Raw genomic sequence first — 21,352 nt, 5'->3', positions numbered from 1 at the left:
CAAGTACAGGTCCTTCAGAATCTCCAATCCTCTCTGCAGCCTGAGCATTAATTGGCTGGATTATTTCCAAAAATTTATAAAGCAAAAGAAAAGAAAATCTAGAGTTCATATAATAACTAATTATGTCAGTTGAAAGTTGCAGAAACGTGATATTTTCACACTAAACCTTTACTTCAGTTTCCCGTCTCTTTGATCTAACATCCTCTATTCCTATTGTATGAAAACGCACTAATGTGCTCCGGTAAGGTGTGGTTTAGCAACTTATTGATCCACTAATACTCAGAAAAATGGTTCTCCAAGCGTATCAGGGAACTCCCACGACATCTGGTTGTCTTGATCCAATATAGCAGTCAGGAATGAATGATCAGATGACAAAGAATCATCAAAGATGTTGCCAGCTTCCTCTGTGATGATTCCTGGATTGCTCTCGGCTATGTTAATTAATGCACCATAATCCATTTCCTCAACGGCACTGAAATTATCGTTACTTTCAGCTTTGAATTGGCTTTGCTGCTTCTCATTATGTAGTTGGGTTAGGCTTGAAGACCCTTGAAAGCATTGCTGTGGCTGATCAGGAAGAAAAGGCACATCTTCTAGAAGGAATTCACTCCAATTGAAGGGAGGCAATGGCAATGGTGTTGCCTGAAGTGGAGGAGACTGCTGGCAAGGAAAGGGTGTTGGTGAACTCACTCCCATGCTAGTCGAAAAGCATGATGGTGATGAAGATGATCCTTCACTAAGGAAATTGGGTTCATTCATATATTGGTTGCTGAATTTTGTTGCTTCTTTAACTAGTTGTATGGCCTGAAGCTGCCCCAAAAGATCCCAAGAGTAGCTGCAATATTTAGTGTAATCCGACCTCCCATCTTCGATTGGTTCCATCTTTGGAGCTCTCATAGTCGTTGTATGGCTTATGATGTTTGAAAGGCCATCAGATGAAGTTGCTTCCATCCTTGAAGATCTCATAGCTGTAGTCATATGGCTTGTAATGCTTGAAATGCTACTAGATGATGCTTCTGGTATGGGTGTGGATGCAGTTCTTGAGTCTCTGTTGAGGGACCCAACATTTTTTCCAGCTTTGGGGAAACAACCAATTTTGCCGTAGTCAGTCAGTATTTCTGAAAAAGGCTTGTGAGTCACGGGATCGATTCCCATTTGTTGGAGCTTCTTTCTCAGCTTTGTGTTCCAGAAGTTTTTGATGTCATTGTCTGTTCTACCTGGCAACTGGGCTGCGATCAAAGACCACCTACACCAAAATAAGTATTGGTGTTCAGAGAGAGAGAAGGAGAGAGGTTTATCCTTCAATAACAAACATCCCAGCATATGGTTGTTACTCTATGCATCATTTTATGTTCAGTTTGTTATGATCTGCTCAGACGTGTGTGATAAGTTTTTGCTGCATCTGAATGGCATGCTTGAGGACGAAATATGTGGTTACTGGTGCTGGATGTCAGGACCATACATATGATTCACCTAATTAATTCATCACTATCACTAACACAACCACATTAACCACCTAAAAAGGAGGTGATTTCAATGAAGGATCATACAGTGAACCATTAAGAAAAGGATCTGTGTCAGTTATTCCAAGGAATAGTATTTCTGTAGGCCTTATGGAACTTGGAAGAAGAGTCACAGAAAAACACATGAAACCTGAGTATCCTATCCTTTACCTACAACCTACAAGAAGAGTTTCTAGACATTCCCTTTCTTTCCTCAGGTGACAACAACAAACTCTTAATCAAATTCTGCTAAAAAGGAAAGGGAAGTGACAAAATTAACAAGAGAGCAGGAAATGAGTAAACAAATGCAGTACTCAAGGAAGAAAAGGGGGAACAGGAAAATTTTAAAAAATTAGTAATTCCAGAAAGTAATGAACGATTAGAAGTAATCCACCTGCTTCCAATGGCTTTATGAAGGCTGACAATCAACTTTTCTTCTTGAGGGGTGAAGTTGTCATGCTTGAGATCAGGCCTCAAGTAATTAGTCCATCTAAGCCTGCAACTCTTCCCGCATCGTTTGAGTCCTACAAATTTTAGATCATATGGAGATGAATGCAGATTAAGACCAAATTGGGTGATTTTCATGTAACACATACCAAGAATTAAAGGCCTTCTAACCTGCCTTTTTTGGTACTGATGTCCAGTTACCTGTACCATACATTGATACATAAGCGAGTATCTTTGCATCCTCCTCTTCAGTCCAAAGACCCCTTCTCACATTCAACTTATCCCAACTCGATGGTTTCCCCATTCAATGATGTAAGTTTTTGTCAGGAAACCAGGAGTTCAAAGAGAGAAGGAAACAGATGTGCTGATGATGCAATTTTAGAACTATTTTGTACTAGTATAGAGGCATGAAAAGTGTGGGTAATAATCCCATTTAAGTATATTTGCATGAACAGTGTCATCCTCTGAAAAACGGTTTAAGATGGAATATCAAATAGTAATGCTTTTCCTCCCAATCCTCACACTTCATATGCTTGGTTCGGAAGAGCAATTGAGTAAGGTTCAAGATGGGTGAATTATTTGGTTAAAGTGTTGATCTAACCAAGCCTATTACTTTAATGGTATTGTTTATAACAATTGGTGTGTGGTGTGTGATTGAAGGAAGCTCTTCCTAACTCTGGGTTTAACCAGAACAACAAGAACACCAATTAATTTTAACTAGATATTACTCTAAGCAAAGAAAAGTTCTGTTGAAGCTAATGACACCTAGTTTGCATGAATAGTAGAACATGTAGTTTACATTGGCCAACCATTGGTGCTGTCACCACAGTGACAAATGGCCACTGCATAACTGTCCTAACGGCTAATGTAAGCTCATATGTCAGCTTATTTCAGATTGAGACAAGCATCACAATGCTGGATTCCTGAGTACAGGAGCATGGCTTTAAAAGGGTTGCCCAGATTCTGAGTGCTGTTGTTAGTTGGTGTTCCAGGTAACAAACAGTCTACTTGATAGTAAGTTCCTTATTCAGTTGCATGTGTTCTCAGTGATCAAAGAAATGAAATTTTCCTAGCATTTCATACTTCCTCACACAGAATCGGCAGAAATCTGAACAAACATGAATTCAAAATTGGCCTTTATTGATTTTGGTTTGAGTTGGACGATTCGACTCTTCAAATCCAAATTTTCAATCCTTGCTGCCACATTCCTGCACACAAAATCTGGGTAATGTATTAAAGGATTAAACGAGCCATGGGAAGATTATTAGAGATTCCTCGTATGGTTTCTTGTGAACCTCGGAAGAAATAAAATATGAATGAACGACCACTGTCTAATTAATCCACTTCCATCAAAAGCCAATGTAAAACAATTTAATCATGTAGGTTAATTAATCCAGGTTGGCGTATTGTCTACTGTGAGCAACGCTTGTATTGAACTTGCGTTTACAATGAGACAAGATATTCCCTGATAACCCTGCAACATAAAGCTTGAAACATCTAATACGCTTTTCACCATATTGACTCTTAAAGGATTTGACAAGTAAATATGTACAAAAATGTACTACAATATTTATTAAATTCACAAGTTTATCTGATATTACCAACATTCAATCATAAACTAGACACCCCTGCTCAGTTGGCAGTTTTCAGCCCTGGTGGAGTTTGTCAACTGGAAAAATACAGCTTCATAAGTTTCAATGTGCCAGGTCCTCATGATCAATGATATACAACTAAGGAAGTAATCCCATTTGAATCATACAGATCTCTTGCAAAACTAGCAACTCTCCTACAAATCCAAATAATCCGAACTCTTGGGTGAGCTAATACCTGTAACTCTAGCAAACCTTGCAACTCCTCCTGCAAAATCCATAGGACTTTTCAGAGCCCACCATATATTGAGGGTTCTTTGTACACTCCCCAGCTGCAGCCCATTGGGAGCAATTCTCATTCTCATCGATACATCCTCCACTTCCTGAGTGCTTTGGTCTTTCAAAGGACCTCACATGAATCCACTTAGTTGCAGACCACTTCTCTCCTTCGATGACAGGGCAACTCCCATGCAAGCTGCTTGGATCAGTTGTAGCATCAGGATGAAGGTTGAAGAACAGCAATGCATTGCCCTTCTTTGGTTTCACTGCCAGATGGACCAATGCATGAGTTAGTAGATTTTGATTTTGAACCCTCATGCCTTCTCAACAATAATTTATGATGCGACAAAGTGAGATGGTATTACAAAAGCAAGATTGAATATAAAAAAGAATGGTTATGCTCAAAAAATAATAATTGCATTAGATATCCTTGCACCTGTCCTCTTCACAAAACTCAAGGGCCTGCATCTCAAGGAAAATAAGATTTCTGGCCTATTGTCTCAGACTCTCAGTAACCAAGCCAGACAATTTCAGGCTCATCCCTAGTCACCATGCATGAAATTGCTGCATACCATTCCACTAAGCATCATGACATATGTCCTTCAATAATCCCCTGGTTAGAATGTCATCAACTTTGTCCCCAGTTGGATTATTTCAGTCAGCTTCATCATATTCTCCTTTGGGGTGATTTAGAATTTGTAAGCCATTAGAGTAGCCTCAGTTTGGGGTTTTCTCTTTCCTCTTCTTTGGGGGATAGATTTATCTAACTTTTTTAATGGGAAAATGTTCTCTGGGCCTCCATGGCAGGTTAACCTAGATGCATTCAAAAATCTCTTCTCACATGGAATGACCTCACTGCCCCCCACCCCCATTGATTTTGTTGCACATCATTAATGATATCCTATACTTCTTGCTTAGAGAACCCTGTCTCTCTTTATCAACTGATGAGAAATATAAAGATATACTTATTTTCAACCTAAAACCTCCTCGAGATTGGAAGGCAAATATACAAATCCACACAAAAGTGTTCAAACGTTAACGCCAAATAACAATACCTGCATAGCCATTTTTGGCACAGTCAGACCAGGAATCATCCTTCGGTTGCGTCCCTTTAGCCTGAAAATAGAAATTATCTAATTAGATTAAGTAGCAAACCACCCTGATAACTATAAGGACATGCCTTACCTTTGAGTTGGGAAATACAGTCTCACCACCCTTCTCAACATTGGACAAGTATATGAGAACTGTCGCAACTCGGTGGCCTCCGAGTTCCTGATTGGCCTTGTCATGAAAATAATCATGGTGTGCTTCATACTTTTGGCCATTTTCATAATGCAGTATCTGCATTGCCTCCCCATTTTCTGTTCACCACAGCTTCAGGTTAAGATTGTACAATATTTCCACTTTGGGGTTGGGGTGTTTGGATGAAGAAGGAACACCGTACAGCATTACCTGTAGGAAAGAAGCTCCAAGCAGCAATCCTTGTCTCAATACTGCTCACTATTTCATCCTACAAATCCCACCAAAAAATAAAAAACAATAGAAATAAACTTTTCAAGCTTTCAAAAATTTAAAATTAAGTCAACTGTCCACCAACAATTAGAACAAGAAGACTAGATAGCCTGAACACAGCAACTCCAATAGAAAGCTAGCTCCAATTAGTAATTCATTAGCTTAAAAGAGGGTGTGTGAGAGATATCATGGATGTGCAGCACCCTTCTGACAAAGATCAAAGAAAAGCATTTCTGAAATACATCAATTGTCTGACAGATGGTGCTTGGAGATCCTTTAGTTGAGAAAAGTCTGGAAGACTTCCTTCACTTGTGACAAGGCTGATTGTAGAAAGTTGAACAAGCTTGCCGGTCCAACACTTGTTAAAGTTTGGAAAATTGTCAAAGAAATAAAAACTACTAAATAACCTGAGAACACCAGGTTCCTTCTTCATGACAACAAATTTGCAGTAAAGATTTGTCACAATTCATCTTTGCCTACTGATGTCAACTATGGGTTCAGCTCCTCTTCTTGAAGGAAATTTCCCAAAGGAGCGCCCAGTGAGTTCTGAGAGTTTGCCACATGGACTATACCCATCCTAGGGCTAAGATAAAATACCTACTTTTCTAAGTGAAACCCACAAAAAACCTGAATAGAACCCAAACTCAATTTGGAATCCCATCTTTCCCCTCTGAAAAGAAGTCTTAGTCTTCCTCATTGTAAAGCCTGCAAGATACATCATGCATACCTTATACTTAATTACCCAGATATCCCATGACCTGTAACAGGAAAGTTCTTTCACCAATTTACTACCACTTAAAGAGTGAGGCACCTTGGTTCATAAAACTTTATGGCCTAGATGTTTTAGCTGAAGCCATAAAAGGGATACCAGCAACCTTGGTCCAACGCACACAACCCCAGGTAAATAAAATCTCCAAATGAGGCCAACATACCAATGATATAGTCAGCTTTGCCTATTATATGGTAGCAAAATTTGGGTATAGCATTAGCATAATTTCCCATCAAAACTATGTGATTCAAATTTACATCAAAAGAAAGCCCAATTCCATTCCCTTATAAAAGAGTAGCAAAATTTGAGAAACGTGCCACAGACCTGTTCTTTACTAAGAAACATGCCAGTGCTCGTCCGAACTTCATTCATGATACTCTTACCAGAATCATTATCCGCCACCATTGATATCTCCAGCTTATCTCTTGCCTATCTCAGAAGTAAATGATAAAACAACAAATTCATGTCAGGGGCGTCATGTATCAAATGATACCTCCTACCCACAGTCCAAGTTATACAGGGTGGGTGAAAAAACATGAAATCGTCTCATACCAGATTAATGAGGTGGTCACACTCCTCCTCTGACAGAAACCCCTCATATAAGAAAGCCCTGAAGACTCCAGTTAAAATTGGCAAAGAAAACGAGATAAAAATAACCAGGTTTTTTTTGTATCTGGGTCAAGATAAATGACCAAGTTTGATCCAAATCCAAACTAAATAGGAAAAAAGAAACATACGCAACTAAGTAGAGACAGAGAGCGAGTTAGAGAGGACGAAGACCTGGGATTCAAAGACAGCTCTGTAACTCGCCTGGGATGAACACCAGCATAAGTAGCAGCTTTGTTCAATTGCAGAACCGATCCATCTCTGAAAATAATTATGAAAATCAAAATTGAAAGAGATGACGAAAGAAAATGCGATAGGAGAGAAATGAAGGTTACGTTTTATTGTCGGCTGGAAGTCGAGGAGTTGCACGAGAGATGCTTGGGAATGAGAAGAGAAAGAAGAGAGACAAAGAAAGGTAACCTCCAAAGCCCATTAGGTTTGGTCTCTGCGAGAAAAAAAAAATTATAACCCCACAATATTATTCCCCACGAAAGAGAAACATTTTTAACCACCAAATGACAAAACCTTCTTCAGTGAAACAGGATACTGGATCTGGCTACCATAAAACGTGCTAAGCGCAATTGTTGTTTTTAGAAGCTCCGTTCGGAAAATCTTAACAGAAACCCCAGAAAAGCCGAACAGTAGAGCAAATTTTGGATTTTGGCGAACAGAAAATATCTCTGCCGAAAGCTTGGGGCTTGCCAGCTCTGCAAAGAGCTGAGCGCTTAGGTGAGAACAGTGGCGAGGACGAAGAAGATCTCACTGTCGTCCTATGTTAACAGAAAAACGTCTCACTAGATGATATTTCCCTGTTTCAATTTTTAACTCGTACAAACAAATGGAAGCCCAATCAGGATTTAAACAGTTTGGTGTTTCTAAAATATAGTGGCTGGATCCACCATTCTCTGAAAAATCGGTTCAACTTTCGATCTCCACCATTGACAACACAGTTAATGCTGGAGGATTTATCCAAATGGTTAATATGAGGTGAATTATTTGGGAAAAAAAAATGATCTGATTTTATACGTCTCAATAGCAAGCTATTTAGCAGTAATCCAATGGTGAGATCAGCATTATAAACTAGTATTTGTATGTGTTCGTGTTTCACTCCGTATTTTAGGTCTTTGTATCAGAGACTTTACTGTAGCAAGCGTGTCTGTATTAGTGTTTCTTTCTAGATAGAATAGAGGAATTCAGTTTCTGTATGGAAGAAAGGACCATTAAGATCAACTGGGAGGGGGGGGGGGCAAAAAGCCAAAAACCCACTTGGTTCTGCTTGTGATTATTCCACAGCAGCAGACAGTCTTTGGTGGCTGTAGATTTTTGTTCCTGAATTTTGTAATTGGTATTGGTATTGGAAAGAATCCAATAGATAGAAGTGAAATTCTAATGAAACAAATGAAGAACATAATGTTGGCCTAACTACTAAACTAAAATTAAAAAAGGAAGTACAAAAACTTCTTCCCCAAAAATTCTCTAGAAAAATTCAAAATCTAGATATGGCCCTGAAGAGCTATCTGAATCTGTAGCTCCCTTGTCATTTGGGGGCATGGATGACTTAATTGTTTGATTAACAAATGACAGATCAACTGGCTTAGGAATATCTGGAGGCTGTGTGCTGCGAATGAGAGCCCAGTTGATATTTTCAAAGAAGGGGTGCTTCTTTATCTCTGTGGCACCCCTTTTGTATCCTAATCTCTGCTGTGGATCCTTAACAAGCAGACTCTTGATCAAATCCTTAGCAGCAAAACTCACATTTGATCCTTCTGGAAACTTCAGCGACTGCCCAACTACATTGAATAACGTCTCACGGTTACCATTTCCCCTGAATGGTGTCCTTCCGTGAAGCAGTTCATACAGGAAGATGCCAAATGTCCACCAATCCACAGCACTTCCATGGCCATTTCCCTTGATTATTTCAGGAGCTAGGTACTCATGGGTACCTACGAAAGACATCGAGTGGGCAGAAGTTGGCTCTGCAATGAGGACAGGAAGAGAACTCGTACGCCCCAGACTTAAACTTTCAGTCATGGCCTTTCTTGCTTTTGAAGTGAAAAAACGGGGTCTAAAGCACGAATGCTGCAAACATGCAGGCTCAACACAAGCTGGTAATTTGCATGCTGGATCATTGCATCCTGGCTGAATGCAATAGGAAGAGATCCTACGGGATGATTCTGTACCTGACCTCATGAGGGTAGGACTCACAGAACACTTCAGTGATAAATCAAAATCTGAAAGCATGATATGGCCATCTTCCCTGACCAAGACATTTTCAGGCTTCAAGTCCCTGTAAACCACTCCCAACATGTGTAGATACTCTAGGGCAAGGAGAACTTCTGAAGCGTAGAACCTGGAAACAGAAGAAATGGATTGTTAACACAGCATAAAACCTGAATAAGAAAGGATGAGTGTTAAACACCAATAAACATGAATAAACAAAACAAATTCATGCAAACATGACAAAGACTTAACATGATTTACACACACCAATGTTATGTGTTAAATCCACGGGTGAAATAGAAGATGAATCATTATATAATGGAAAATCATATGCAGAATGGAGAACTCTTAAGAACATTCAAAAGTTGTAGCAAGAACTCCCCAATAAACCCTGATTTGTAACAGCCCAAGTATCACTTCTTCCCTTGCTTACACAACAAGAAAATCTAACAAAGAAACACCCCACCAAATCTGAGTGGGGAGAACCTCAAAACAGGTAAAGAATTCAAGACACACATAACATAACAGTGATAGTGACACACATAATCTCTCTGATGACTAAATCAATGTGGCAAGTTCTAAGGAAAATTTTGCTGAACCACAATAGTAACTCTTTAAAGATATCAACAAAGGTAGAGAATTCCAAATTTGTTTCTATTGTTTTTTTAGAGAATTAATTAATTGATACAGGTATTGACTCCTTCCAATCACCAACCTGCAACCACCTTCACTCATAAGAATTCAAATACACCATGCAATTTTTCCTGTGTGGATTGATCTGAAGTCCATGTTGTTCGGCAACCCAATTTTCTTATGTCTATCCTGTCCGTAAGTCGAAACCACAATGCCCCATTATGTTATAATATCTGAAACATTATTTCCGTTGCAGGACAAGTAAATAGAAACCCAACATAACAAAGGCTACGAGGTTTTTATAGCAAAGACTCACCGCGCCGCTTGCTCTGTGAAATGCTTTCCCGGCTGCCGCTGCCTTAATGTATGAAGATCTCCTCCACTGCAGAACTCCATAAGCAAGCAAGAGAACTTTTCCGTCTCAAAATGAGAGTAAAGTGTTGGAAGAAAAGGGTGATCTAGCAAACCCAAAATATCCCTCTCGGTTTGAGCCCTGAGCAATTTCTTCCGTCCAGCTAACAACGCTTTATCCATCACCTTCATCGCAAACAAACAGCCCATCCCTCTAAGCTCCGCCAAGTACACACTCCCAATGTCTCCACAACCAAGCTTCTTCAAAAGCCTAAAATGTCCCAAACCCAGCGCACCATCTTTGGTCTTCAAACACTGAATCGCATCCCATCGAAGATCATTACCTTTATGGGGTTTGCTAGGGCAAAAGCTTCTGCAACTAGCCTCATTACCATCAATACTACTGCAGTAGCTTGCACAGCTCAAGCTACTGCTATTGTCGGTTTCTGCACATTCCAAAAACTCCCCATTTTTATTCGAATCAGAGGCACTGCACTCGCTTCTTTTCCCATCTAGACAACCATCACTTAACTTACTAGTATTTATAGAACTGCTACTCGAACCATTAACGGTGCTACTAGTAGTACTACTACTATTATCCAAACTAAGCTCCTCTAAATTAATACTGATGCTCGTCGGAACAGTAACAGACTCGGCATCCGCATCGGCATTGGCATTGGTATTGGTATCACCATCACCAGCGACGATGACACGGTTATTATTATCGGTCATGTCTCCTTCCTGAAAGGGAGGTTCTTCAGAGTCCCACCACCCACGCACACCAAATGTTCGGTAAAAAGTTTCAGACAAAAAGCTCGGTTAAAAGAGTTGGACGGATAATAAGAGAGTGGGTCTGGCCGTCTGGGTCAAGGGTTGTGGGGACGTGGCCGAGGTGGTCAAAGATAGCGAAAGAGGCGCGGGCGCAACTGGGCATGGGGAACAGGGCAATTGATGAAAACAGGTAAATTTCAAATTTCAAAAGCGAGGGAGAATCAGCAACGTGAGGTGAGAGACCCAATGCTTGAGCCGAGCTTCCGCTCATCTCTGCGTGTGTGTGTGTTTGTTAAACGCTGCGCTGCCCCAGAAGTGTGGCAGCTTGAAGACAAACAAACACCTCAGAGAGCGACAGCGTCTGGGGAATCGAGAGTTACGACCGCGACAAAACATTAAAAGCTTCTTTAAGCTCACTCCCCAACACACAGTGCTTTAACTTAGGGCTCTCTCTGAACTAAATTCCAAAACACATCAGAGCAGAATTTTAACTGACTCATCCAACGGTCATACTTCAACCATGGCCCACAGGTAATAAGTCTGCATTTAACTTATGGGCCATTGAATCTGGTCCTACGGTTTTAAGTTGTATCTGTTTTGCGAACTGTCGATTAAAAAAAAAAAATCCAAATGGAATATTCTCTGGATTTTGTAGTACGGGAGGGAGAGACCAAGAGTCATAAGTGATTTGTTGACCTCCCTGCTCCCTTGGTGTCCTCCTCTCTCATCATTGATGATGTGATTGGACTCTCAGCACTGACTTCCACTCATTATATTCTCTCTATATGAGAAGTGAGAACGAAAATTATGAGGTGGTTGAAGAGATTCACTCTACATCCATGGTGAAGAAAAACTAGGTTCACCTACTGTTATAGATAAGTGACTTGGAAAAAACACAACTTTACTGCCTGCCTCCCTCCCTGGGTCCATGGGGGACAAAGTGACAAATCACATTTCTTTTCTTTGTGAACAGAAAACTGATCAGAGCCTTTCATTGGTTTCTATAGATCAAAAACTAAGAAAGTTAATTTTATGAGATCAAATATTTCTTTGTTGGTAAAAATCATCAACCTTTTGATGGGGAAAGATAATTTAATAGAAATAATAATAATAATGATAAGAGAAACTTTTTTTTTCTTTTTCTTGGATGACTGGATGTGAATGATTAAATTTTGAATCCTCACCTAAGCTTGTATAATAAGAAACAAATATCAATATCTCAAAACTGAAACCACTCAAAGTTCATGGAGAAGTGGACAATATTATTATTAGAGATGTAAAATGCAATGTAAAAAAAGTTTGCGTGCAATTTTAGTCAATTCATTATTGGAATTAGATAAATAAAAGGTGAAGAGTTCAATTTCAAAAGAAAAAAATCATTCTCATTTTCTTTTGATAAAGAAAACCCATTCTTGTTATTTTTCGTTATGTAAAAGCTGACCAAGAAGGTTTTCTTTTCTAATTTAAAAAAGTCTTCAAGGAATAAATAATCTTGACTTGTTTGTATTAAGCTTTGAAATGAGGAGTTCTAATAATTATAATGGTTTTGGTTGGGGAGTTAAGAACTTTGTAATAGTTTTTCTTTTCTTTTTTTGGGTAAAAATATTTCTATTGCGAAGGGCAAACCAAGCCGATACATCTTGATTTCAAATGTCAAGAAGCCAAGGAAAAGAACACAACCAAATTTTCTTTTTTGCCACATACATGGCCCTCTTGCTAGGAAATGAGCTACCAAGTTTGAATCCCTAGAGATGGCTAGTACCCCAAATCCCTTTGTGAATACAATATTAAATTGATATCTCCCACTTGCGGACTTAGTTCAGCATGCATAGGGAACTTTGAAGGGAATTTTGGACTTTCAATATAAGAGGGATGAGTAATGTACATGATGTTCTTAAATTTATGAGTGACCTCTTCAATATGGTAAAATGAAAATTTTGAGGGTTATCAAAAACAGAAAACCAAACTCTCTCCAAGCTTTTTGCACGATGTTCATCGAAAGGCTTTTCATGCTCAAGCCAAAAAGAAAGAAAGAAGATACCATAAGTCTGAATGTTTTAATGGTAAATTGGTATGTTTTGTTCTATATGTTACCATTTGGCTGGTTAAAAGTTTGTCAATTCTTTGTTGGAGTCACTTGCAAGAGTACAATTTAAGACTTCTCTTGGGGACCTGGATCCCATATTAAAATTTCATGCCCCACATTCATGGTAGCAGCAATGAGGCTATGAGCTCAAATCTCCTTTTGTGGAGGGGGACCTTCTCTAACTGTCCCTTACGGATTAATTGAGGTGCGCATAAGATAATTTGAACACCACGAGTACAAGAAACAAAGAAAATAATTGTAATAATAATAATAATAATAGAAACTCGGCTTGTTGGCACAAAATCTTGGGTTTTGCTAGTCAAAAAATATACCCCCTCCCTGTTCAACTAGTCATGTTGAATGCAAAACAACACGTTTTGGCTTTTAGAAAACTTTGTTCAAACGTAAAGTCAGAACTTCTCATGTGTCAAGGAGGCCTTAATGTTTACTCATCCACAAATTTTGGATATTTTCAATCAGTCAATTGTTTGAACTTTGAAATTAACGACCACCAAGCTTAACTTATCATGCAAATGATGAAAAATATTTCAAACAATACATATTGTTTATGTTATTTCATTTGATTCCTCGTTGTGTTCTGTTTGACAAAGTCTTCTGTTGATAAGACAAGCCAACGCGATATCATTGATTTTTCAATTGTAGTTTGGTCAACTAATAAATAAATTTTAATTTAAATACTCCATTTGATATTAAAATCAACTTCTCGAATTTCTTCATTCTCATCATGAATCTTTGAATAAATCTATCGAAGATATTAACAAATAGTCAACAAGATTTGTTCAATGTCAAATACAAGTTTAATATGGTAATTCAAGGATTTGTGTTTTACGAAAGTAATAAAATAAATATATTTGAGAGATAAAGAGAAATAACTGTTTCTTCACTAGAAATCAAAGAGAAAAAGAAAAATCTAAAATCAGCAAAGGAAGTTTAGACAAAAGGAGTGATGTGACTGAAATGCAATCATGCATGACGTAAGTATATCATTTAGGCAAAAGGAAGTGATGTGACTGAAATGCAAATTACTGACGAGGACGGTGGAAGTAGTCCAGGCCAAGGAACTAATTTCGAATTGTGATTTTGCCCCGTCGAACTTCAGGAGGCGATTTGAAATTGTATTAAATCGCCAAAAAGTGTCTATTTCCGGCGAACCAAACGAAGAGGTGAAATGACATAATCAAACTAAAATTTTCGGAAAATTGTCTATTTTCCGGCGAACCAAACAAAAATCACAATAATCAAACGAAAATCGCAGGATTTAGTATTGTTTTTGCCGGATTGTTGAAGGAGAAGGAGAAGAAGAAGAAAGAAAGAGAAAAAGAAGAAAGAAAGAGAAAGAGAAAGAAACACTATGAGCCAGATCTTGGGTTGCAACGGCGAACTCTCAAAGTAGCAACAGCGGCGTCGGCGAGAATAAATGAGAAAGAAATCAACGTTGGTGATGGTGGTGGGTTTGATTTCTTGGGCTTCTTCTTGGTGGTGTCGGCTACGTCTTTAAGGTTCTGAAATCTGAATGCTCTTTTTGCAACTTGAAGATGCGATAAGGTTGTTGAGTTGCTTGGGGCTTGGATGATAAGCGTCTTCGAAGGCTCTCGCTTTGCACTGTAACGATTTAACCCAACCATTCGCCATGAACGACTAAGAAAAGGTTGATTTACTGTGTGTTTCGGGGGATTTTCTCTCTCTCTTTCTCTCTCTCTATTGCATCTCATTTACATTTGGGATGGCTTGACACACGTTCAGAACAGCTCAGGCCACACAGAGAGATACGTGTAGGCGAAATCTCAAAGGTAAAGTTTGGCGAAATGTAGGCAATATTTCGCCGTTTCGACTGATTCGCTGCATGAAACGAACGAAATTTCGTTCTTTGGTCCAGGCCCAATTGTAGGTTGGGCCTGCAAGATTGGTCCAGTAAAGCCCAACTAGCATTTATTATTGTAAAGTGTCAAGTGGTCTATTTTCCAACCACCATTTATAGAGCCGTTAAGGAGGGTTTGAATTTTTTACTTCATGGGTCCCATCTATTACCAGAGCAATGATTCCATGTAACAAAATATTATTTTTCAGTGGAAACCACATCACATAAACAAGGAATGACAACCTTAAAATTGAAGATCTTATTCCTTTCCAGGATGAAAGCATTTAACTACAGGTGTCATACACCATAGGAAACCCTGTCTTGGGAATTTAAAATAAAACAAAGAGAACGGCACCAATTTTGAATTATTATAAACAAAAATGGTCATCATCACCCCTTACTCGGGCCACCATTTTTGAATGACAGCCTTTTCCAACGGTTCTCTCCGAGGGCATAACATGGAATCTAAATGTTAGAAGTTAGAACAGCGCAAGTGCGCAACCAATGGGTTTTATGGAGTCTTCCGATCTTACTGGTCCGGTATAGTTTTCTCGGTCCTTTTAACCTTAAAAGCTGAATTTCTTTGGGAAAATTACGTGATTAATCATTTTTAGGTTTTTTTTTACAAAAGTAACAACTTAATTTTTACTTCACGAAACTAGTTAAAATTAAGTTTGGGTGTACAAAACTAGTCAAAATAGTAATTTTTACATTTTTAACTTTTAAAATTAACTACATTAAAAAAAAAATCACTATTTTGTTTAAAAGGGAAAAGTCATTAATTTTTCATTTCCTTTGAACATTTTTATCTCCATATTTGTATTATTAAGTTTAGGGGTAAAAATATTCAAATGGATGAAAAATCACTATTTTGACTAGTTTTGTAAATCTAAACTCAGCTTTAATTAATTTTATTAAATGAAACATTGATTGGTTACTTTTGTAAATGAAAACTTAAAACTAGCTATATTCAAGTAATTTTCCCAATTTCTTTTATTCATTATTCAGTTTGTTTGTGACCACCTCGATTGCCTTTTCGAAGGAAAAGAGGGAGAAAAGGGAAAAAAGGGAGAACTTTGTTGTTTATAAGGATCGAACTCATGACTTCTCTACTAAAAAAATATGAATCTTACCACTCCTCTCTCTCTCTCTTTTTTTTAATTTTTTTTTTTTGGGTTGGCCGTGGTTTGTTGCTTGGTTCGCTCGAATCCTTATAAATGCAAAAAATCCCCGTTAGGAGACTCACCCACCACAGCCTCTACCAACACTGTATATTGATCCGATTGAATTCTAAATTTTTCATTTCATATAGTTGATACTAAAATATCTAATTTTAAAAGCAATATCTTCTTTTAATTTAGCTTGGGAATTAACGATGTCAATTTGTATTTTAAACAATTTACTAAAAATGCTTAAGATTGAGTTTTTTGCATGAAGAGTTTATACTCAACCTTTCACATGTCAATTACCAAATCACGTAAATGAGGAATGCCCACGTGTCAACATCCTTCCACGTGTCAACATCCTTGCCGTCTACTTCAATGATCTCTCAACAGTTATCTTGCCTTGCCATGACCCATCCTCGAAAAGGCTGCCCAACCGCGTTTCTGTCGAGTCTTCCACGTTCTAGAGTTTACCATTTCTGCGTGTTAGTGAAGGAAATATATATATGTTTCTTTTACCAAGAAAAATATAAATATTTATTTATTTATTTTTTTTTTATCTGACCAAAAATTTTGCACCTCCATCTTCCATTTTAGGAAAAAAATTAAATAATAGTAAAATAAAGAAAAAGGAAAAAGAAGAACCGCAACTCCACTCGACTTCTACGTTCTACTACTATTTTACGGCGCGTCGAAAGTTTCTGTGACTCCATGGGCTGGTTTTTGAGTTAATTGACTTAATTCTCGGAAAGGGAGGAGGAGACTGAAACGGCGTTTTAATATTTTATTCTCTCTTTTCTTTTCCCCTTTCGACTAGTCTTCTTTTTTGTTCTTCAGAGGACCTGTTCATTTTCTTCTTCAGCTGCTGACCTAACCCTTCTAAATCAATTTACTTCTCTCTTTACATTTAAGAATTGAGATCTAGTTTCGCATAGAAGAATCGATCCAGGTTTTGGAACTAGTTTTTGTAGTTTCTTCTCCAATCGAAGCGAAACAGCTTAAAGACATTTTTGTTGGTTTTGGTGATTTTTGTAAGGGGGTTGGGAGTATCAGGAGATTCTTAAAGCTCAGGACTGAGGGAAGGGGTGGTGAAGATGAAGAGAGCGAAGTTAGATACTTTCGTCTCTCTCAGTCGGCGGAGGTCAGTCCAATTACTGATCGGTTTGGGTTTTTTGTATTTGATTTTGATGAGTGTAGAAATCCCGGTTGTTCTTCGAGGCGGTGTTGGTTCCGTTTCTTCCGACGGTTCCAGTGGTTTAGCTTTTCCTCGGCCATTACGGCTTGACAGTGAAGAGGAGACGCAGGTCAAAGAAGCGCCAGTTCGACCTTCTAAGATTCCTTTTAGGGTTTCGCAGAGTGCTCTCCGGCCATCGCAGCCGAGGAACCCCCAAAGACGGATGCGAGAGTACAAGACCATCTCGAGTTTAATCTTCCAGGATGGTACTTTAAACAGCAACAAAGATGGGTTATCGGGGCTTCAGAAGTCGGCTAAGGATGCTTGGGACCTAGGGAAGCAAGTCTGGGAAGAGCTGGAGTCGGGAAATTTGCAGTTTGATGAGTTGAAGAATAGTGAGAACCGATCGGAGTCTTGCCCAGATTCGATTTCGCTTACTGGATCGGAATTTCAGAACCGTGGTAAAATTATTGAACTCCCTTGTGGGTTAACTCTGGGATCGCACATTACGTTGGTGGGGAGACCGTTACCGGCTCACCCTGAACACGACCCTAAGATTTCTCTTCTTAATGGGGAGGATCAGTCGGTTATGGTCTCACAGTTCATGATGGAGTTGCAGGGATTGAAGACAGTTGATGGGGAGGAACCTCCAAAGATTCTGCACTTCAATCCTAGGCTAAAGGGTGACTGGAGTGGACGGCCGGTCATAGAACAGAACACTTGCTACAGGATGCAATGGGGATCGGCGCATCGGTGCGACGGTTGGAAATCAAATGCTAATGAAGAAACTGGTATGTGGGTTCGATTAACTTCGCCGGTTACTTATACTTGCTTTGTGTTGAGACTCTTCAAATGCTGTTTCAGATTAGGTTTTTTCGGATTCAACTATTTATGGCTCCACTTTATGTTGTTGATTGAAAACGAAATCAATATGAGTTAATTCAGTCAAAGTTGTTGTACCAGCTTTTCATTGAACACTCTACTCAAAGTATTAGATACAGCTTTTCAACGAATTTTACTTACCTACCGAAGTCTTCCATCTTTCATGTTGAAGAGATGGCCCTGTTGAATTGAAGAAGGGTAGTCCCCCGAGGGCTGTACTAAAGCCTTCTCAATAGGGGTTGAGTCCCCCTGTTGTTTGTTTACTAGTCTTTGATTCCCTTCCTCAGAACTTGAATGGGAGCCTCTTATGTTAATTTTTTTCTTAGCAGCCAAAAGCAGCAGATGAGGAGTTAATTTTCCTTCTCATCCATCCCAATCCCAATAATTAAAAGTTAGAACCAAAGGAATTTCATCACAACCATTCTACTTCAATGGTCAATTTTTCAGTATGATTAACTTCTTGCATCATGTGTAGTTGATGGACAGGTCAAGTGTGAGAAATGGATTCGTGATGATGACAATCATTCTGAGGAGTCAAAAACAATGTGGTGGTTAAACCGGTTGATTGGCCGAAAGAAGAAGGTCACTGTTGATTGGCCATACCCATTTGCTGAGGACAAGCTGTTTGTACTCACAATTATTGCAGGATTGGAAGGTTATCATGTCAATGTTGATGGACGACATATTACCTCTTTTCCTTATCGCACTGTTAGTACCTTCATGAAGATTCCCTGTTCATTTATCGCCTCCCCAAAATCAACATTTTTAACTCATCATTTGACTGGGTGATGTTCACAGGGATTTGTTCTGGAGGATGCAACTGGACTATCGCTGAATGGGGACATTGATATTCGTTCCATATTTGCTGCTTCCTTACCAACATCGCATCCAAGTTTTGCTCCAAAGAAGTTACTTGAGATGTCTAGTAGATGGCAAGCACCACCTCTTCCTGATGGCCCTGTGGAGTTTTTTATTGGTATCCTCTCTGCTGGCAACCATTTCGCGGAGCGTATGGCTGTCAGGAAATCGTGGATGCAGTCAAAACTGATCAGATCATCAAAAGTGGTTGCTCGGTTCTTTGTGGCACTGGTAAGAGCAAGTTCTCTATGGCATATGCAACTTGGGTTTTGAACAATTATAAGACAGTCTTAACATATTTCTAGCCTAAGCTTCTACCTCGGAGTGCTAATGTTCACTGGGCTTGATTCCTTGGACAGAATGGAAGAAAAGAGATAAATGCAGAGCTAAAGAAAGAAGCTGAGTTCTTTGGTGATATCGTTATAGTTCCGTTTATGGATAGCTATGATCTTGTAGTTCTTAAGACTGTTGCTATCTGCGAGTATGGGGTGAGTTCAGAAATTAAAAAGATTGAATTTAAAATACATGCCTGAGTTTTGATAGATAATTTCCAAATCTGACAACTTTCTTGGATCACAGGTTCGCACGGTAGCTGCAAATTATATCATGAAGTGTGACGATGACACATTTGTAAGGATAGATGCGGTGATGAAGGAAGTGAAGAAAATACCAAGTGATAGGAGCCTATATGTAGGGAACATAAATTACTATCACAAGCCCTTGCGTGAGGGTAAATGGGCAGTGACATATGAGGTATATTTTGGCCTTCCTTTTCTGCTTTTCTTTTACAGATTATAATTGACTCGTATATGCTTCTAAGTATCTCTCGGCCATACTGTTTTGACATCCAATTATCTAATTTTTCGTTACCATATATGGTACAAAATGTAGTTTATACTTCATTTTTGAATTTGAAGATTTTACTCCCCTTCTCTTCAACTTCCCTTGCCACCATTTGGAGACTTAGTTGTTGGAAAACCAAATCATTTTAATATCCCTCTTGTGTTCATCTTTGAATTATTTCAGGAATGGCCAGAAGAAGATTATCCACCATATGCGAATGGGCCTGGCTACGTTGTGTCATCTGATATTGCACATTTCATTGTATCAGAGTTTGAGAATCACAAGCTGAGAGTAAGTAGACCACATTCTGTGTGTGGGTGGGTGGGTCGATGGGTGTCTGTTTGTTTGTTTCTCAATTTAATTAAATGAATGAACATATGATGCAGCTGTTCAAGATGGAAGATGTGAGCATGGGAATGTGGGTAGAGCAGTTCAACAGCTCAGGGCCGGTGGAGTATATTCACAGCTTTAAGTATTGCCAGTTCGGGTGTATCGATGATTACCTAACGGCACACTACCAGTCTCCTAGGCAGATGATCTGTCTGTGGAACAAATTGCAACAGGGAAAACCTCAGTGCTGCAATATGAGATGATAGTTCTCTCTTGCTGATGACAATGACAGAATAACAGCCGTGATGACAATGATGGTGATAATTGATTATGTGGATATGGAAACGAAGAGCTTGCTGAGCAAGTTTTTGAAGATATAGCATCATCTTGTGTATATTAATCTTGGAAGTTTTGGGAACGAGCTCTTGTTCCCTTCATAATTCATTCATTATTTTTCCTCCTTTCGGTGTTTTATTTACTTTTCTTTTCTTCTCTTCCTGGATGTGATTGCCCACAGAGATGAGAGGATAGCTGCATCTGAATGTAGAGGAGTTCAGGGGCTTTCGGTTGGTACTGGATGGTAGTGGTGAGATGGTGGCATCTGCACTTTCCTTTCTTTTTCCCGTGACAGCCTTTTCAAATATTTGTGGTTCAAAGGAATCTCAGGCTTACCTGGACCACTAACCAAGTTAATCATTCTTGAGGGTATTACCTATCCAAATGGGTTTGAACTTGGAATTCCAGAATGGCAGGAATCTTGTTCGGGTATTACAGATTTCTATTGATTTATATTTTTTCCTACCGTCTCGGTGGATCCTATAGGTATCTCTGTTCCCATTTAATCCGGCCGAACCTCATAATCATATGTAGTCGATGGAGTTGGTCCTTCTACCCAAAAAAAAAAAAAAAAAGGAGTTGGTCCTTGTCTTTTCTATCTTACATGTATCGTATAGCAGTCTTACCCAAACCCATTGTGGTTGTTTCGTTGGGGTTGCAAATTGATGAATGAGATTGGTCTCATATTTCGCGACTCTGGTTTGGCCCCCATTTAGGCAATAGTGGACAAGGGGGAAGGTTATGGTTTAAATTTGGAGTGTTATGGTTTGGTGTATTTGAAAATCCAAAAATGCGTCCTTATTTAGGCACACCTTCGATTTTTTTTTTGGCCAAAACAAAAAAGTAGCGATTAAATTAAATGAAAGAGTTAAGATCAAAAGACCTATACATACGGAAGGAATCCACAATAAACAAATGTGGTATACCCCACCAGGATCTATCTAGAGATAACCTGCAAACACATTTAGCAAGGAAATCAGCATAGCCATTGCCAATTCTAGGAATATGACTAAAAGAAATCCTAGGGAAGAAATAACAACGCTTCAAAATATTTACTACTAAACTGAGACACATCCAATCTAAAGAAGAGTGGAGACTTTGGAGAGCCCTAACAACAGGTAA

At 38.9% G+C, this 21,352-nt stretch overlaps 4 protein-coding genes across 5 annotated transcripts; 1 reads left to right on the top strand and 3 right to left on the bottom strand.

Annotated features, from left to right (window-relative positions):
- Window positions 1-42: 42 nt before the first annotated feature.
- LOC149020429 (uncharacterized) lies at window positions 43-3,310 on the bottom strand. Its single transcript, XM_089148561.1, has 3 exons — window positions 2,121-3,310; window positions 1,897-2,026; window positions 43-1,246 (listed from the first exon to the last, which is right to left on the bottom strand). Exons 1-3 carry the CDS (start codon window positions 2,251-2,253, stop codon window positions 280-282), a joined length of 1,230 nt encoding a protein of 409 aa, XP_089004687.1. The 5' UTR covers window positions 2,254-3,310; the 3' UTR covers window positions 43-279.
- Window positions 3,311-3,523: 213 nt separating this feature from the next.
- Window positions 3,524-7,704, bottom strand: LOC149020428 (putative prolyl 4-hydroxylase 7). Of its 2 annotated transcripts, none has more exons than XM_089148559.1 (9): window positions 7,265-7,704; window positions 7,040-7,149; window positions 6,879-6,965; window positions 6,651-6,708; window positions 6,423-6,527; window positions 5,270-5,327; window positions 5,003-5,178; window positions 4,873-4,933; window positions 3,524-4,083 (listed from the first exon to the last, which is right to left on the bottom strand). In XM_089148559.1, exons 1-9 carry the CDS (start codon window positions 7,265-7,267, stop codon window positions 3,785-3,787), a joined length of 957 nt encoding a protein of 318 aa, XP_089004685.1. In that variant the 5' UTR covers window positions 7,268-7,704; the 3' UTR covers window positions 3,524-3,784. The 2 variants fall into 2 exon arrangements, with proteins under 2 accessions (XP_089004685.1, XP_089004686.1); XM_089148560.1 differs by having other exon boundaries at window positions 3,525-4,083; window positions 7,230-7,701.
- Window positions 7,705-8,028: 324 nt separating this feature from the next.
- On the bottom strand, window positions 8,029-10,678 carry LOC149020427 (Protein kinase superfamily protein). The gene is made up of 2 exons (XM_089148558.1): window positions 9,874-10,678; window positions 8,029-9,054 (listed from the first exon to the last, which is right to left on the bottom strand). The coding sequence occupies exons 1-2, from the start codon at window positions 10,638-10,640 to the stop codon at window positions 8,181-8,183; spliced, it is 1,641 nt and encodes a 546-aa protein (XP_089004684.1). The 5' UTR covers window positions 10,641-10,678; the 3' UTR covers window positions 8,029-8,180.
- A 5,867-nt stretch (window positions 10,679-16,545) lies between these two features.
- LOC149020426 (hydroxyproline O-galactosyltransferase GALT6-like) lies at window positions 16,546-21,238 on the top strand. Its single transcript, XM_089148557.1, has 7 exons — window positions 16,546-17,772; window positions 18,339-18,571; window positions 18,662-18,952; window positions 19,081-19,209; window positions 19,301-19,474; window positions 19,748-19,855; window positions 19,951-21,238. The coding sequence occupies exons 1-7, from the start codon at window positions 16,902-16,904 to the stop codon at window positions 20,155-20,157; spliced, it is 2,013 nt and encodes a 670-aa protein (XP_089004683.1). The 5' UTR covers window positions 16,546-16,901; the 3' UTR covers window positions 20,158-21,238.
- Window positions 21,239-21,352: the final 114 nt, after the last annotated feature.

Source organism: Hakea prostrata, chromosome 3 (genome assembly GCF_041222555.1).
Source record: "Hakea prostrata isolate BN-2017 chromosome 3, UWA_Hpros_2, whole genome shotgun sequence".
Lineage (NCBI taxonomy): Eukaryota > Viridiplantae > Streptophyta > Magnoliopsida > Proteales > Proteaceae > Hakea > Hakea prostrata.
This window is presented reverse-complemented; position numbering and strand designations above follow the sequence as displayed.